This window comes from Acomys russatus, chromosome 20 (assembly GCF_903995435.1).
Source record: "Acomys russatus chromosome 20, mAcoRus1.1, whole genome shotgun sequence".
Taxonomy (NCBI): domain Eukaryota; kingdom Metazoa; phylum Chordata; class Mammalia; order Rodentia; family Muridae; genus Acomys; species Acomys russatus.
Genome location: NC_067156.1, coordinates 54,160,237 through 54,177,952, shown reverse-complemented (window position 1 = coordinate 54,177,952; position 17,716 = coordinate 54,160,237). Strand labels below are relative to the sequence as shown.

The 17,716-nt window shown below is 42.0% G+C and overlaps 1 protein-coding gene across 1 annotated transcript in view; it reads right to left on the bottom strand.

Moving 5' to 3' along the window:
• Nucleotides 1–3,630: 3,630 nt before the first annotated feature.
• The window catches only part of Cep192 (centrosomal protein 192), a 92,268-nt gene continuing 78,182 nt past the window's right edge, over nt 3,631–17,716 (bottom strand). The window contains 7 exon segments of the mRNA XM_051163511.1: nt 3,631–4,207; nt 7,779–7,837; nt 8,255–8,381; nt 10,662–10,783; nt 11,226–11,345; nt 15,817–15,912; nt 17,059–17,138. Of these exon segments, the coding sequence (XP_051019468.1) occupies nt 4,069–4,207; nt 7,779–7,837; nt 8,255–8,381; nt 10,662–10,783; nt 11,226–11,345; nt 15,817–15,912; nt 17,059–17,138 (743 nt within the window). The 3' untranslated portion in view covers nt 3,631–4,068.

Sequence of the window (17,716 nt, the reverse complement as noted above, 5' to 3'; positions counted from 1 at the left end):
GTGACATTCAAATTCAACAAAAATCATTAGGAAACTAAAAGATACAGCATGCATAAAGTTTGTTTTGTTTTTTTTTTTGGTTTTTCGAGACAGGGTTTCTCTGTGTAGCCTTGGCCATCCTGGACTCACTTTGTAGACCAGGCTGGCCTTGAACTCACAGCGATTCACCTGCCTCTGCCTCCCGAGTGCTGGGATTAAAGGCGTGCACCACCACGCCCGGCTATAAAATTTGTAATCACATGATCAGATGCCAGTTTATCTATGACTAGTTTGTAAAAACAGCACAAAACACATGTCTAACCCAAACAAGGCTCCCAATCTTCAAGATTGATGCGTCAGCTTTCATTGAGGAAAACAGTCCCACTCAGGAAGAGGCTGGGAAATTAGTTTCTGGCTTCAGATCAAGACTGTCATCAAAACTCTGTAAACGAAACACTCTCCTGTATTTAGTATCAAAACTCATAATATGCTGAATCGAAAAAGGAGGAAAGTCATTTAAGAAAGAACAAATAATCGGGCGGTGGTAGCACACACACTCAGGAAGACAGAGAGAGGTAGGCAGATCTCTGTGAGTATGAGCCAGCCTAGTCTACAAAGTGAGTCCATGACAGCCAAGACTACACAGAGAAACCCTGTCTGAAAAAACCAAAAACCAAAAACAAACAAACAAAAAAACACCAAAAAGCAAATAGAACAATTTCAGAGTCATAAGAAACTGCCCTATTTGATTCTCTCCCTAAATCCATAAAATATTTCCATTATACACATAAAGAGCCATTCTAAGCCAGAGTTTAGCTGAAGACTGAAAACAGATGCTCTCTTACCCTAATTCATTCTGGACTAATTAAATCAACAATGATGCACATTAATCCTCAAGCTAAGGGCTCCAGAACTTCAGGTCTTGCCTGTAAAATGTCTTACCTGATTGACAAGATCATCCTTACTATTGTGGACTCTCATGAGCTAAGCCAGCAGAACACACCACAAGGCAATCTTGGGGCTGCTTTACAATCCTAAGAGAATACAACTTCTAAGGTGATCATAAAATGACATGTCTTCACTGGGTCAAGAGTAGCCTCTGTTATCTACAACTGTGTGCTCAACTTAGGAAAATTAAAGTTTGAGTATCAGCTCAAACCCAGCAGCTGTGTGACTTTCAGCAAATCAACCTCTCTGAATTTAGTTTGTCTTTGAAAGCCAGACCCACTCCCATAAAGCCACCAAAGATGTCCCTTCAGTACTGGAAACCATGGCAGGAAGAAGGCGCCTGTCCCGATCTCCCCACATAAAAGGCCCAATGTCTACCAAGTCGCTGAGGATCATGGCAGAGGCACCTAGAACACGGGTTCTGGGAAGGCAGTCAGCAACCAACTAGCTCTGGTGTCGAGTGTGTATGGCAAACTAGAGGAAAGCCAAGTAAGAAGCGTGGATGGGAGGAAGTGGGCAGCAATGGGGGACTCGTGCCCCCAGGAAGATGAAGCTTATAAACATGAGGAGGAGCATCTAGGCACTGCATGAGGGTGGCACTCAGAAAACCTACCAGAGTAGGAGCGTATTGGTGGCTCTGGCAGGTGCTGGTGATGGCCAGTGACAAGCAGTGTGCATGCCATGTCAAGTGCTGCCCAGGGCTTGCAGATGCCTGATGGGCAAGGAGGCCCGGGTTTTCTACTTCCCATAGCTTACATCCTCCAAAGCAAGCAGGCTAACTAGGAAAACACCTAAGACAGATCACACGAAGAGGAGAGGAGGGACACTGTGCAGGAAGGACAGATGAAGGGAGACCCCTCTGACCTTGAACGAAAGTAGTCAGGAAAAGCCACTGATGATGCACCAAAGAACTTTTGAGATAGGGAAAGAATGGCTCAGTTATGAGAACCCGACAGGCCCGTTGGGGACCCGTGAGTAAGGATATGTGAGACACTTTGAGAAATAAGTAGGTCCATGCAGAGGATGGAAGGCCTCCTGGCCTCCGGGTCCCAGAGCAACCCTTCCTGTAGAACAGCTGTGAAAGGCAAGAGGCACAGACAGTGGTTTACAGAGAGACACGGCTCTGCTTATAGAGAAAAGAGGTTCTTGGGTTACTGTGGCAGATGCTGAAAGTGGCCTGAAGACAGCTTAGTTTAGACACTCCTCTGAGAGGTGACTTGGGGGAATTGAGGGCAAGTCATTCAGCCCTAGAGTTTTAGCTGAGGGATGGGATAGCTTCATTTACAAAGCTGAGCAAAAATGAAGAAACACATGTAAGGTTGACAGGGAGCTACAAGTTTGGGATGTCCATTTGATAACCAAGTAGACGCATGAACCTGGATGGAGACCGGAGAGGTGAAGATTGTAATATGGATGTGGACAGAGCAGAAAAGGCATGGCAGCAGCTCCCAGATGGAAAGGTCATCAGGAATCACGGCCCTGGAGGCTCACCTGTTAGACCTGCCCACGGTTGGCGACTCTGATGAGGTCAGCAGTGGAGACTGGCTCAGGAACCAACTGTTCATAACCAGCGGCTTTAAAGATCCCAAATGCAGTGTTTCCAAGATGATGAAGCATAGGAACTGAAGATCCAGAAAAAGCAGATGGTCTGTGGAGATGGAGTCACTTGTAAAGCATCCCCATTTTGTTTGATACTTTTTCTCCTCCTGAGTATAGCATGAAGACAAAGCGGTAGTTCCACAGAAACAAAGGGCACAAACCTGCAGGAAATGAAGAAGCAGAGGGAACCTTACAACATGGACTACTCTTATCATTTCTGAAGCTGAACGCAGTCAAATGCCCATACAGATGCCACCTCTCGTGTGACACATAAAATAAGCAGGAAAAGCACTGTCTGCCTAACTTCTTGAAAACTCTTTGCAGAGAGCCAAGTGTGGTGGTGCACACCCTTAATCCCAGCACTTGGGAAGAAGAGGCAGGTGGATCTCCATGAATTCAAGGCCAGCCTGGTCTAAACAGTGAGATCTAGGACAGCCAGGGCTACATAGAGACATTGCCTCAAAAAAACAAACAAACAAAAAAAAAGTTTTTCAAATCTCCCTTTCTTTTTTTTTTAAACACTGGTTCTCCTTGCATGCCAGGTTGGCCGCTCACGCTAATCCTCCTGCTGCAGCTTCCTAAGTGCTGGCATTACAGGCATAAGTTACCCCATCTGGCTTTGTAAAGATTGACTTTTCTGCCAGACAAGCATGCCTTTTAAGTGTACTTGGGTAAGTTCTCCAGGCAACTTTATCCAAACTTAAAATGCTACCCAGCTGAGATCCCAGGGCGACAACTGTACCAACACCACCTATGCTGTGGGCTTTACTATTTCTCAGAAAGCAGCCGGCTGGACCTGTGACCATGGTCAGAAGATGCACTGGTGACTTTATGGCTACAAAACAGTCTCACTCACCTTGCGCCTCTTGGGTGGCATGCTGCCTTCCTGACCTCATATGCACTGCCCCATAGCTCCTCCCATCCCCCTTCCATCCTCTTCAGGTACCACAGAATCCTTCTTATCCTTTCAGGCAGTATATGACCACAAAGGTCATGTCCAGACTGCAGCCAGAGCAGCTGTTGTGTCCAGCACTAAATACAATAAGTGACACTAGGAAACAAACAAGCTTTCCCACTGTCTTTACACAGAATATGAAGACTATCTCAGCAGCCAGATAATAGACAGAAGAAATTTCTTAGGGGAAAGGAAAATAGAGGACAAATCAGAACAGACTCTGAAGCTTGGGAGCAATTAGCAGGATAAAGCAATATTCTAATTTTTATACTGTGACATCACATAAAAAGACAAGTTCAGTAAAAAATATCAAGTTTATTTCTGAATACAACACATTAAAACATATGCAATATTTATTCAGAATGTCATAATCAGTGCAAAAATAGAACCTTTTTCCCTGTAAATGTCACTACTGTGAACTAGATACATGATATTTAGTCAGGGCTTCAAGATTGAATTCTTTAAAAACAAATCTATAATTTATACACATTGAATTTATCATACAAATATATACAATAACATAATTTTGGTGTAGAAAAATGAGATTTCCAAAATATAACAGGTCATTCACGCAAAATGTATTCTAGTTAACTTTTTCCAAGGGCTTCTCCAATCAGTCGGACAGCAATACTCTTGCCCTCATCTGTCTGGATCACGAGTAAAGCTTCAAATCTTCCCACTGCCTGTGGTCTGAAGTGCACAGGGATGTGGATGTAATGTCGGGCTCTGCGGGGAAAAGGCAATGAGAAGATGTGAGGTGACAGCAACTGTCAGGTCCCTGCAGCAGCACAACGCTGGCACAGGCTTGATGAAAGAATCAAGAAACACTGCACTGAGTGTTTCTTTCTCATTTCTTTATTGCCAATATCTAACAAGATGCTAAAGAAAGGAAAGGAAAATCTAAAATCAAGATAGTACAGCTATGGAGTGTCTGCCTAGCATGCCTGAGGTGTGTGCTTAATCCCCAACACTTTTTGTTTTCTTGAGACAGGGTTTTCATGTAGCTCAAGCTGTTCTTAAACTTACTATATAGCCAAGAAAGACCTAGAACTTTAAACCCCTTACCTACACCCCCCCATACTAGGGTTTTGTGACACTAATGATTGAACCCAGGGCTTCATGCATGATAAAGATAAGCACTCTCCCCAAAACAAGCAAAATGAAAAACAAAACAAAACAAAGTATGCCCATTGGATTAACACAATATTGGAGCTCTATCTCTGGCTAGCCAATTAAAATAGGAAGGGAGGAATGTACTTTGCTTCTCTGCAAGTCGCTATCTACCTACATGTGAGGGGAAAAAACCCTAAAAATCCTGGTGTTACTTAATTCAAGTAGCACATTGTAACATAAAAAAATTTAAATCCTGTCCCATTCTTATCAACATTGCTGTGCAATTTTTCTCTAAAATCTGATGCTTTTATAAAAATTATTATTGAAGCTTTATTTTTTAGATTATATAGACTGCCAAGGAGGGCCTATGTTTAAGAGTAATATTAATGAAGGACTGTTCTTGTCCATAAAACTGTGTCCCCAGATATACTTTATGGCTATGGTAAATGGTCTTTCTATACTTTCTGCACAGCTGACCCACATGTAGTCACCATCCAAGTCAAAGTCAGTAGCTCTTCAGACTTTCCCTTGTGGCAATCTTAGTCTCTCCCCAGAGTGACAGGATTTGAAGTTTGGTGATCAGAAGTAATATACACTCTCATTAACAATGTCTAGGTGTTAGTTTGTTACTAAACATTGTTACTAACGCTTCCATGTGAAACCCAGTACTGGCTTTCTGACTCAGAAGATGCTGGGCTGGAGAGATGGCTCAGTGGTTAAGAGCATTGGCTATGCCTGCCAAGGACCCAGGTTCAATGCCCAGCACCCACATGGGGATCTAATGCCCTCTTCTGGATTAGCTGGTACCAAACACACAGGCTACACATACATACATGCAGGCAAGAATTCATACTTATAAAATATAAATAAATATTTTTAGAAAGTAGGAGAGAACTAGTTGCTGAAAATTTGTCTACTTATTTTCACTTGTGGTATACACACATACCAGTCAGTGTATGGTGAAACACCCCCCTGCCCCCCCCACACAAATACACAATTAAAAATAAAATCAATCAGTTGGGCGTGGTGACGCATGCCTATAATCCTAGCACTCGGGAGGCAGAGGCAGGTGGATCACTGTGAGTTCGAGGCCAGCCTGGTCCTCAAAGCGGGTCTAGGACAGCCAGGGCTACACAGAGAAACCCTGTCTCAAAAACCAAAATAATAATAATAATAATAATAATAATAATAATAATAATAATAATAATAATAATAATATCAATCTTTAAAAATCCAAACAAAAAAGGTATATTCTCTTGTGTTTCTAAGTTTCTTTAGATGCAGTAAATATGATCCAATTTAATACTTAACACTGTCAACAAGACAGGATCTAGAAATCACCTAAGAGACAAGACTGAGAGGCAGGTTCTGGACTTAGTAAATTTAGGTGGAAGACCTACACAAATTATGCATAGCACCAGTCCATGGGCTGGGGTCCTGGACTGAGCAATAAGCAAGCAGACTGAAGACCAGCACTCCTCTCTCTTTTGGCTTCCTGACTATGGATGTAATGTGACTAGTTATCTCACAATCCTGCCTCTGTGACTTGCCTACCATGGTGGATCAAACTATGAGTTAAAATAAGTCCTATCTTTTCTTTTCAAAGATTTATTTATTGTGCATACAGTGTTCTGCCTGCCTGTACACCTCCATACCAGAAGAGGGCACCAGATCTCATTTTAGATGGTTTTTGAGTCACCGTGTGGTTACTGGGAATTGAACTCAGGATCTTTGGAAGAGCAGCCACTGCTCTTAACCTCTGAGCCATCTCCCCAGCCCCAAGCCCTTCTTTCTTAAGTTGCTTTTTTGTTAGGTATTTTGTCATAGCTTTGAGAAAAAATAACTAAAACACCCAGGTTGTGTACAAAAGTAGGCTTCAATTGAAGACAACATTTTCAAGCTCTAGGGCAAGATGTCCACAAACTCAATAATGTTTACTTTGACATGTGTAACAACGAGCACATTTTAAAATAAGAGTCTTGTCATGTAATGGAGAACAGTTTCCAACTGCTGCAGCTCTCAGGGTGCAGGAAATTATAGATGTATGTCACCATAACTGTCTACATTTTCTACATGGTTAAAACTGGTTTTTTGGAAGCTGAATAAAATGCTATTATACACACACACACACATAAAATCATTTCCTACTGTGGCTATTTTAGTGTAATCTACAAGAATCTGTAAGAGGCAGCAAATTGATGACTAAAGCCAGACAGCCCCAAACGGATGAACTATATCTTTTTTTTTCTATCTTTGTTTTGTTTTGTTTTTTTCAAGACAAGGCTTCTCTATGAAGCCTTTGCTGTCCTGTACTCACTTTGTAGACTAGGCTGACCTCAAACTCACAGAGATCCACCTGCCTCTGCCTCCCTGAGTGCTGAGATTACAGGCATGGGCCACCATATCTAGCTCAGATAAACTATATCTTGTTAAAAATTAAGATGAAGCAAAACATATGAAATAATCTGACATTTCAATTGTCAAAACAAAACATGAAATAATCTGATATTTTGAGTGTCAAATTACATTTGAATTAGGTGATGCCAATATTTAACAAATATGTAGTATCTCAATTCTATTACCAGCAACAGACTGAATGCTGTGGCCCTGCCCACAAAACTTGTCTTAGACTTAATCTTTTTCTGGCTAACACCTGTAATGGCCAAAAAAAAAAAAAAAAAAAAAAAAGCCCATTAGCTTCTAAGTAAAATGAACATGAGGTCTAGGTCTAGACTTAAGAATAACTTGGTGGCCTGGTGGTACCTGAAGGAAGACAGCTGGGCAATGTATCCCTAAGTCACTGCAGAATTCCTGTTTCAACTAGTGAGACTTTAAATTCCTGATCTCAGTACTGACCAGTGAGCATCTGAGGTGGGCACTATTACAAGTTAGCCCTAAAGTTATTAAGCTACTTCTGCTGTGGATAACACTGAGCACCGGATCAAAGCCTGCCTGGCCTGCATGGCCACCACAGGGTCACGTAACCTACGGAGACTAATGACACACTCTAGGCAGGATCCCTCCCTTCCTGGGCTACTTGTGAAGAGTATGAACACAAAGCTCCTCACTGTCAGCAATGAGGAAGGGAAGCTGCCAAGTGGAGACTCCTGTCCTCAACCCCTCGTAAGAGGCAAGTCCTGCACTCCACCCCTCAGAAGAACACAGCGATTCTTGTTAAACTCACCTCAAGGAATATTTGGAATGTTTGATGAAGAAAGGCTCTCTGGGGCTCAAAAACTTTAACTGTAAATTAACAGAAAACAGTTGTGATAGTAGGAAAATTCGGTATTTGTCATATATAAACCTTGGCTTTGCTTTAAAAATACACTGCATAATTTTAGTTTCAGTCAAAACCTTAGGCAGGACAGCAGAGACTTGTATAACAGAAACACAAATAAAGAGTTTTAACATGAATTTTCTCCAGTTTTGGCTTATACAAATGTTATCTAGAAATGTACTATGTGGCAGAGAATACGGGGAAGACTGTTAAAAATGTAAACTTAATTTTAAAATATAAAACATCATGAATTGCAAATAAATTTCTTTTCACTATTAAAGTATTTTTTAAAATTAATGCATTACAACTGAAATATGCAGAATATATTTCTAATCTTTAAGAAAGTGATTTTTTGAAATCCCACAGAAATATTTTCAACTTACTGCATGAGTAAAAAATGAATTATTTCGCAAATTGACTTTCAGTGTCCTGGATTCCCCAAGTTTGGTTGGCAGGAACATGTAGACATCCTTTGGGGCATACACTCCACGATGACTCAAGTCAAGCTGCCTGCTTTGGGAACAGAGTTACAAATGAAAGGAAATACTTAGCCTGTAACAATGGTGTCTTCATGTACTGGAGCTTAGCTAGTCTAGGTAAACGATGCCACAGGGCGGCTCTTCCAGGCGGGCTGAAAAGGCACCTTCTTTCCCATTTTTGCTTCAGTTCCTGTCAACTGGACCACTCATTTTTCCATGGGCTATTCTAAATTGTCCAAAGAAGCTGACCTCTCTGTGACCTTTGATCTTTCCTGTGGAAATGGAGCACTCTCTGTTTCAGTCCTGATTCTACACACTGACTTTCTGCCAATCTGCTTTCTAACCACTCTCTGGACTCTGAAACTGCTAACATATTTACCCCACACAACTGTCTGTCACATTTCCTGTTTACTTCCCCAGTATTTTCAGAGCTTATGATCAAACTTACCAGTGTAAAGGCAGGACTGTCAGGGACCCTCCATTTGAAAACTGTAGAGATGAGACTAAGGCAACCCACCCCTAACCCCACCCCCACCCCCACTCTCATCTTCAGCATCTTTGAACATCATCAGAGTTCAAAGAATATAAGATGAACAGGTAAGGGAACGACAGAAAGAGGACGCTCTTTATAAAGTATTCTAGTATGTAAAGTATTCTACTTTATAAAGTATTGCTAGCATTAGAAGATGTGACCAAATTTATATATTAAACTTAGTAGGATTTAATATACTTTCTTCTTCTAAAAATCTTCTTCCAGAAATAAATTAGACTTAATTATTCATGCGTCACAAGAAAGACTTTCATTGGATATGACAAATATTACCATTAAAACAGTATAAATTGGTGGTATAAAATTTACATTTAAATTTAAGAATATACTTTCAGAGCTGGAGAAATGGTTCAGTAGTGAAGAGCACTTCCTGCTGTGGCAGAGGACCTGAGTTTGTTCTCAGCACTCACATGGTGGTTCACAACTGCCTATAACTCCAGTTCTAGGGGATCTGATGTCTTATTCTGGACTGCAAGACCACCTGCACTGCACTTAAGAAGCATACATTCACACAAGCACATACTCATTAAATCTTTCATTTTTTTTTTTTTCTTCTTAGTGTTTTGAGGCAGGGTTTCTCTGTGTAGCTCTGGTTGTCCTGGAATCACTCTGTAGAACAGGCTGGCCTCAAACTCACAGAGATCTGCCTGCCTCTGCCTCCTTAGTGCTGGGATTAAAGGAGAGTGCCACCACCGCCCAGCAATAATATGAATCTTAAAAAAATAATAATGCTCTACTTTGACTCTGGGCATGATGGTGCAAGCCTGTAACCCCAGTTCATCCTTGGGAGGTGGAGGAAGGAGATGTGAAGTTTAGCATCATCCTCGGCTACATAGCAAATGTAGGCTAGCCTGGCCAAAACCAACAAACAAAAACTCCTCACTTTCTTAAGTTTGATTACTTTTATTTTTGTGCATATGTATTGTCTATATATGTGCAGTGTCTGTGGCGGCCAGAGGAGAGCACTATATGTCTTGGAGCTTGAGTTATAGGCAGTCATAACCACCAGTCCCCAGTAAGTGCTCTTCACTGCTGAGCCATCTTTCCAGCCCCAGAATCTACTTTTATTCTCTTCTTCTGGGAATATAAAATAGCACAACCACTTTGGGAAAACTATTTGACAACTTGTTTTAAAGTTAAACATATGCTTATCATGTGATACAGCAGTTTTGGGTAATAATTAGTTATTTTTATCCAAAACAAATAAAAACATTTATCCTCAGAAATATACATAAAGGTCAGGCATAGTAGCACATGCCTTTAATCCCAGCACTCAGATGGCTGAGGCAGGTGGATCTCTGTAAGTTCAAGGACCAACCAAGCCTACATAGTGAGACCCCCATTTCAAAGCTCCGCCCCCCAAGAAATAAATACACATAAAATATTATTTATAGTACTTAATTCATAGTAGTCCACAATTATAGGACACCCAAATGTCAATGAAAAAAATATAGTTCATATAATGGAATACAAAACAATAAAAGAAATAAAACTCTCTTGTATGCTCAAAAGCATTAATGACTCACTTGTGTAATGTTGAAAGAAGCCAGACACAAAGATCTGCATGCTTATGAAGCCCAAACAAAACTAATCCTATGATGACAGAAGTCAGAACAGGACACGATAGAACTTTTCAGAGGAGAGATGCTATCTTGGTTATGAGTGGAAGTGACTCTTGCAAGCACAAAGGAATGTTAGTGCTACACCTGCCTATATCTCACTGACCTGGGCAGAAACTCTCAAGATGGACAATGTACGCACCCAGGTATGTGAGTCAAGGTATCAGATACAGTACGCCTCCGGGATTCGACTGCAGTGTCTACTTTAATGAGGGTATCTCTGGAGGAGCACGAGTCTTCAGGATCATGTTCTGCTCTGATGCTCTGTACACAAAAACATCACAAAGTGGGAGGAGAAAAGGTGAATACTCCAGAAAGCAAAGACATTCCTTATGGGAACTCCATTATTTCCTTTAAAGAACTGTAAAGACATGATTATTTTTAAATCCCTTGAACTCCTAACTGTATTCTGTGTACTATCTCGTTCTGCCCCACCTCTAGCCCTGTGCAAATGCCCTCCCACATTACAACTTACATAATTAAATAAAGCATGGGTTCATGTGGCGTATACAGAATAGAACCAAATGCAGACTACAAAGACGTCAACTAATGAAGACTGACAAGAACCTTGAGATATGAGGCTACACAACAAATTAGTGAAAGTGAGACCACATCAAGTAATTATTGTGTATTTTCAGATTTTTTTTTCACTTAGGGTTTTTAATATATACAATCACTTGCTTATTGTATCTAGGACAACAGTCACCTGGCCAGAGAGCTGGAATCTCAATGTGTGGTTCTTGTGAGGTTCTTTAGCAGGGTGGCACTCAACGTCCCAAAACTGGGCATAATCTCCTCTGTCTCTGGGAAGAAACATGATGGAGATCTACAAAACAAACAAGGGAAGACATACAGATTAGGAATTCAAAGTAACAAATGCATTTATATTGGCTAGTTTTCCTCTGGGGAGGAAAATAGATTTGAGGGCTAGAGAGATGGCTCAATAGTTAAGAACATTGGCTACTCTTTCAGAGAACCCAGGTTCGATTCTTAGCACCCACATGATGGCTCACAACCGTCCATAACTCTAGTTCTAATGGATCTGATGCCCAATTATGCATTCCCCAGGCACTGCATGCACATGGTACACAGATATACATGAATAAAAACCATTCATACACATACACTAATAATTTTAAAAGAATGCGTTGAACAATTTTATCACTAGTATAATATATCCAAAATATACTTCTGTTTAAAGCTGTATATAATATTTCTTTCAAAAATGTATAGTATATCTTTTCTGGAGGAATAGGGTTTTCACAATATTAGAACTACGTCACACAGCATTTAGAGGGAAATCTGACCACAGAGACAATCTACTCTTTCAGCCTCATCACTGAGGGCTTCTCAGTGCAGACATGAGAACAGTGAAGGTGAGGGTAACCAGCACAAGAAAGCAAATGGCGTTAAACTGCAATAGCTCACACAGTAAATAACTCAGAATGCTAGTTAGAGCTAGCTTCCCTGCTTATACAGCTTGTGTATATATACAAACTGCACATGTACAACCTGTGAATGTTCAACTGAAGGGCAAAAAGGGGCCCCAATGGCAATTCTGGCTGATGACAGCAGGAGAAAAGCTCCCAACAGTGATCTGAGGTCTGCAGCAGTATCTAGGGCCCAAGAACCCTAAGTATGAAGACAACTGGACCTTACAGCAGCAACAACCAACCCCCTGCTTCTCATACAAGCAGTGTCCAAAGGCAGCCCCTAGTCACAGTTGACGGGATGGGTCCCAGCAACCAACAAATGGAGCTGCCACCTTCTAACAGTCAGGCATTTACTTCGCTCAGCTGCTGAGGCACAAAAGAAAATGAAGCACCAAAACAAAACAAAAATCCCAGCTGCTACTGAGCCATACAAAAATCCCCAAAAGCAGTAGGCGGTTTGACAACCTTACATGACAAAGGTTCCAGTGTCACTGTGACAGAGACTAGAATGAAGCAAAACCACACTGAACAAACACTGACAGGAAGAGTCCAGAGTGCAACTGGAGTGGGGAAGCAGGCTGTAGGCTGCAGCCCCCAATGAGTGAAGGTCTGTCTGTTGTCTGAGGAGATCACCTTTACCACAGCAACAAAGTGGCTCCTGTTGGAAAACGAAAACGCAAAGGTCTGCAAAGGGCATTAGCCACCCACAGCTGAGGAAAATTTGGGGTCCCCTTTTGACAACTAAGTATCTGCTTCCCTCCCTTCAGTGAATGGAGCCTACTGACCTAGCTGAGTATACCCTTGAGTCTTGGTAAGCTTTCTCTTGCTCCTCTGGGTTTGATGAGAAGGGAGAGCTCAAGAGAGTCAGATATATGGGTTAGATTGTCTGAAGAGGCAAGAGATGGAAGATTCCAGAACCTGGCTCCCAGCCAGAATCCACTTAGCCTGCTCTGCAGTCAGGAAAGAAGAGCCTTCAAGACAGACTCATTGGTGACTTGCCACAGTGGCCGCTTCTGCTTCAAGTAGGAACTCACTGGAACTCCTAATGCTCTGTCCTTAAGGATTCAACCTAGAGCTCCACGGAGGGGAACATATTCTTGCCCTTGTCCCCAAGTCTCAAATAGGAATCCTTTTCTGCGCCTGTCTACAGCCTTCATGATGTGCCAGAGACAGGGGGCTGTTATCAGCACTTGCTCTGCAAGGAATTGCTCTTGGTTGATATCCTGAGACCCTCTGAAGGCTTTAAGCCCTAACACCTGCCGACAGTCGCTGAGCTGGTACCTTGTGTATGTGGGGCACAGGGCTGACTCTACTTTCCTATTTAAGTTGTTGCTCCCATGTAGCAAATAAGGCTCCACCCCATTTTCCCTCCACTCTTTGCCACTCCATTCTTGGGATATCTTAGGACAAGAAACCTTGCCATCTCACTATGGTAACGACGTGGCAATCTTTTGAAGCAGTGCTTTGTAAATCGGTGTTTAAAGCCTTGGCTAAATCAACGAATTGAGAGTTAATGGCAGTGATAACCGATGAGTCAGTATCCCTGAGTCTGGACTAAAACATCAAAACATGGAAGTCTCATGAGAAAACAAGACTGCGGTCCTGATGCTACAGACTCTGAGAGCCTAGAGGGAAAGGCAGAACAGGCCCAGGTGAGAACATCCAGTCCAGGGAACTAAACACAATGAAGCAGAGGGGAGCAAGTATGAAAACAGTGACATCCTACTCAGGGACAAAACAGGCAATTTATCTAAAATCAGTAAAAGTCAGGCCTCTTCAAAAATTAAACCCAAAGCGACTGACTTTCACAGGATCTCTGGTGCCCCATATTTGGCCATGTCCCTTTGTTGGGGAGGCCCAATGGCACTCGGAGGAAGGATAGCAGACTTGATACCCTAGCACCATATTCAGGGGGAGGAGGTCCCCCTTGGTCACAGTCATAGGGAAGGGGGATTGGGGTGAAAGTGGGAGGGAGGGAGGAATGGGAGGATGTATGGGATGGGATAGAAAATGAGATGTAATATGAATTATTTTATCTTTCAATAAAAATGTGTTAAAAAAAAAACAAAACAAAAATTAAACCCAAAGCAAAAGAAAATACAACTAGCATTACTGTACCTCACACACTCAATACACACCCTGAAAACTTCCACACTTATTACATCATTCAATCCTTATATTACACTGACTAACACTTCCAAAGTTTACATCACACTACTGCAACTTTTCAATTATGCAACTGCCAAGAGTCACCCAATATTCCTATTTAGTAACTCCCCATTCACCAGGCTACACTTGGGTGGAACTGTTTCTCTGGTTTATTGTCTGTCCTATCCAGAGTAAAAGTTTATCTGTTCACATTTCCCTAGGGAAAGTCACCACTATGGAGCTTACATTTCTAGTAAACATACATATATACATACATACACTGACATACATGGGTGAAAAAATAAATACAGTGAGTGCAGCTCTTAGACACCATCAGAGAAGTTTCTTTGGGCAGTAGATGGTGGTTAATGCAGAAACTCACAAATGGTCAAAGTGCAAGAAATAAGTATCAAGGAGTTCTCAGTCACAAATGGGACATCTGTACAGCTACACCATCCCAGGCTCAGAGACTATCCAGGAAGAGGGGGTTCAGAGAGGATGAGAATAAAACATTGTGTTCTGGACATGAGGACTACTGAACTCATTCAATCACAGCAACTGTGGTGCCTGCAAATGAAGCCAATCAACAGTCTAGCATGGAGTCCCCAGCCATAACTGAGGAGGTAGTAGCTCTGTGGGGTTGGAGGAGTCAGTCTCCTTTAAGGGTATGGCCTTGCTAAGTTGTTAAGCTCCAGTGGATGGCCCCACACCCAGGAGTATATGAGCAGCATACAGACTTAATGGATCTTATCTGGGGTCTTTTTGTTTGGTTTGGGTTTTTTTTTTTTTTAATGTGCATATATGTGTGTGGGTATCTGGAGGCCAGACAAATCAGATGCCTTGAAGCTGGAGATACAAGCAGTTATAAGCCAACAACATGGGTGCTGAGAAACAACCTTGGGTCCTCTGTAAGAGCAGGAAGTGCTCCTAACCACCAAGCCATTTCTCCAGGCCTCTGGCTAAGGTTTTGAGTAGGACTATGTATGGAACAACAAATAATTAAAAGCGGTCATGAATTTGAAAGAGAGTAAGGAGTAGTAATGGAGGTTTTGGAGGAGGATGGGAAGAAGGAAACGGTGTAACTATGTTATATTCTCAAAAACTAAAAGAAGAGCCAGGCGTGGTGGTGTATGCCTTTAATCCCAGCACTTGAGAGGCAGAGGCTTAATCCCAGCACTTGGGAGGCAGAGGCAGGTGGATCCCAGTGAGTTCGAGGCCAGCCTAGTCTACAAAAAGCAAGTCCAAGACAGCCAGGACTGATATACAGAGAAATCTTGTCTTGAAAAACCTTTTTTAAAAAAGTCAAAGAAATTTAAAAAATCATACTTTGAAAATAAATAAAAGTTCACAAGAGCTGGAAGAATTTCCTATCCATTGAAATACAGTGATAACTATGCTGTGAGTGTTGAATCTTTTCTACAGGTGGTCTATAGCTGGTAGACAGAACTACTGTCTTCATCAGTGACGTTTTCTATGAACCCTATTCTGCTGCAACTCTAACCACCACACTCATCTGCTTAGCTAACACTTCTCTGGAAGTAGACTTCCTGCCAGAGCACAACGGAAGTGTGCAGGGACCAAGCAGACCTCTTATCCAGCGCACAGCTAGTTCTGAGGGACGCTCTGGTCTGATGGAGACAAACTGAAGCAACCACACCACATGATTCATTCCTCGTAGAATAATGTTATGTTCTATGAAGACCTTCCAAAACTCACCTTTTGGATTCCATGACCTTCCAATGTGCCAGAAATGGGAGAGCATCTGAACGCTGTATAGGTAGCTCTAAAAACATCTCCAGTTTCATCAACTCCCTGGAAAATAATCATTTAAAATAATTAAATGGCTATTTAATTATTACTTAATTATAAAAAAAGATTATATCCAGTAAATTAATCAAAGAGATCCCATTATTCTTATAGATATGGAGGAAAGGGCAAATCCATCTCAAATAGATCAGGAACACTCAGTACATTCCTAAGAAAGAGCCTCTTCCCCAGTTGAGTTCTGCACATGCCATTACATCCGCAGCCACTACCACACAAAAGGTTAAATCTGGCTGGGCATGGGGGTGCATGCCTGTAATCGCAGAGCTCGGAAAGCAGAGGCAGGTGTATCTCCATGAGTTTGAGGCTAGCCTGGTCTACAAAGAGAGTCCAGAATAGCCAAGGCTATACAGAGAAAGAATGTCTCGAAGTTAAATCTGTCTACTGTGAGCTTGATGCTATTTATAATGTCAAATAATTGTCTTCCTCAAAGACCTTGCTGAATGTACATTTAATACTCATGTAAAAGTAAATCATCATTGCAATATATCCAGTAACTACCTACCTCAAAACTGTCACAGTCAGGCATGGTGGCACACACCGTTAATCTCAGTGTTTAGAAGACAGAGGCAAGAGGATCTCTATGAACTTAAGGCCAGTCTGGTCTATAGAATTATAGGCCAGCCAAGGCTACATAGAGATCTTATTGTAAAAAACAAAACAACAAATGGTGTCAGAAAATACTAAGTCAGACAAATATAGTTGTTCTCTCTGGGCAGTGAAGAGCTATATAGCAGGTGGCAGGGTAACAGCAGCAGTGCTCCACCCCACCTGCAGCAGCTCCCATGGACTGAGACATGATAAACATAATAACAATGAGTGAACACAGAGCACAGTGCACATAGAACAGAAGCAATGTATGCACACATAGGCTCAATAATAAAACCCTTAACATTTCTCAAATTAAGTTATTTCAGATAAAAATCAGGACTAGGAGAATTAAATGGAGCAAGCATTTAAAAATAAGTTTTCTAATCTGATTCTCAGAATTAACTGGTGAAAAACACTGGGTACACACCGTCCCTACCTACAGAAAAACACAAGTGAGTAAACTGGTGGCATAACCAACATGTCACTTGTATTGTATTCAGGATTTGAAACTCCTCACAGAGTCTGAACAGATAAATGACTGACCTTGACATATGGGGGAGCAAAAGATGACAGGTGCCACTTTACATCTGTGGGGCCACAATTTTCCAGTTGCAGGTAGTTCTCTGGAAAGAGGGGGAAAGTATCACTTGACTCTGAGAGGTTAGCAGCAAGCAGCTCTGTGACAAACACCATGACCTCACAGTCCAGTAAACACTACAGAACTTTATAGACAATCAGGTGTGTCAAATATCCTGCTTTGGATTATTTTTTTTTCAAAAGTATAATGCAAAGGATATTGAAGGGCTGAAATATGAAAGCAAGATTATACTGGAATGGCAGGACAGGTGTCAATGATTCACATGGTCAAACTAAAGGAGAAGCAGGTTCTGTCATAAGTCCAATACCTCTAAGGACACATTACCTGAGCATACAGCAGTCACCAGCCACAGTTTACAGGCCAGTGCTCAGGGAGACCAGAAAAAGGGGGAAGGGCACAGGTGGCTGCAGAGTACAATAGGAACAGGGCGTGAGTGGGCCCAAAGCTGGGGTAGAAGAGTCTTACGGGATTCTGAAAGGAAGGAGGCAGGAGAACGCATCAGCACGCAGCTGCGATGTGCTCCTCGGAGGAAGGGAGGCCTCATCTAACAACTACAGAAACGGCAGAACAGCTCCTCTGGGAGCTCTGGGCAAGCTGGCCAGG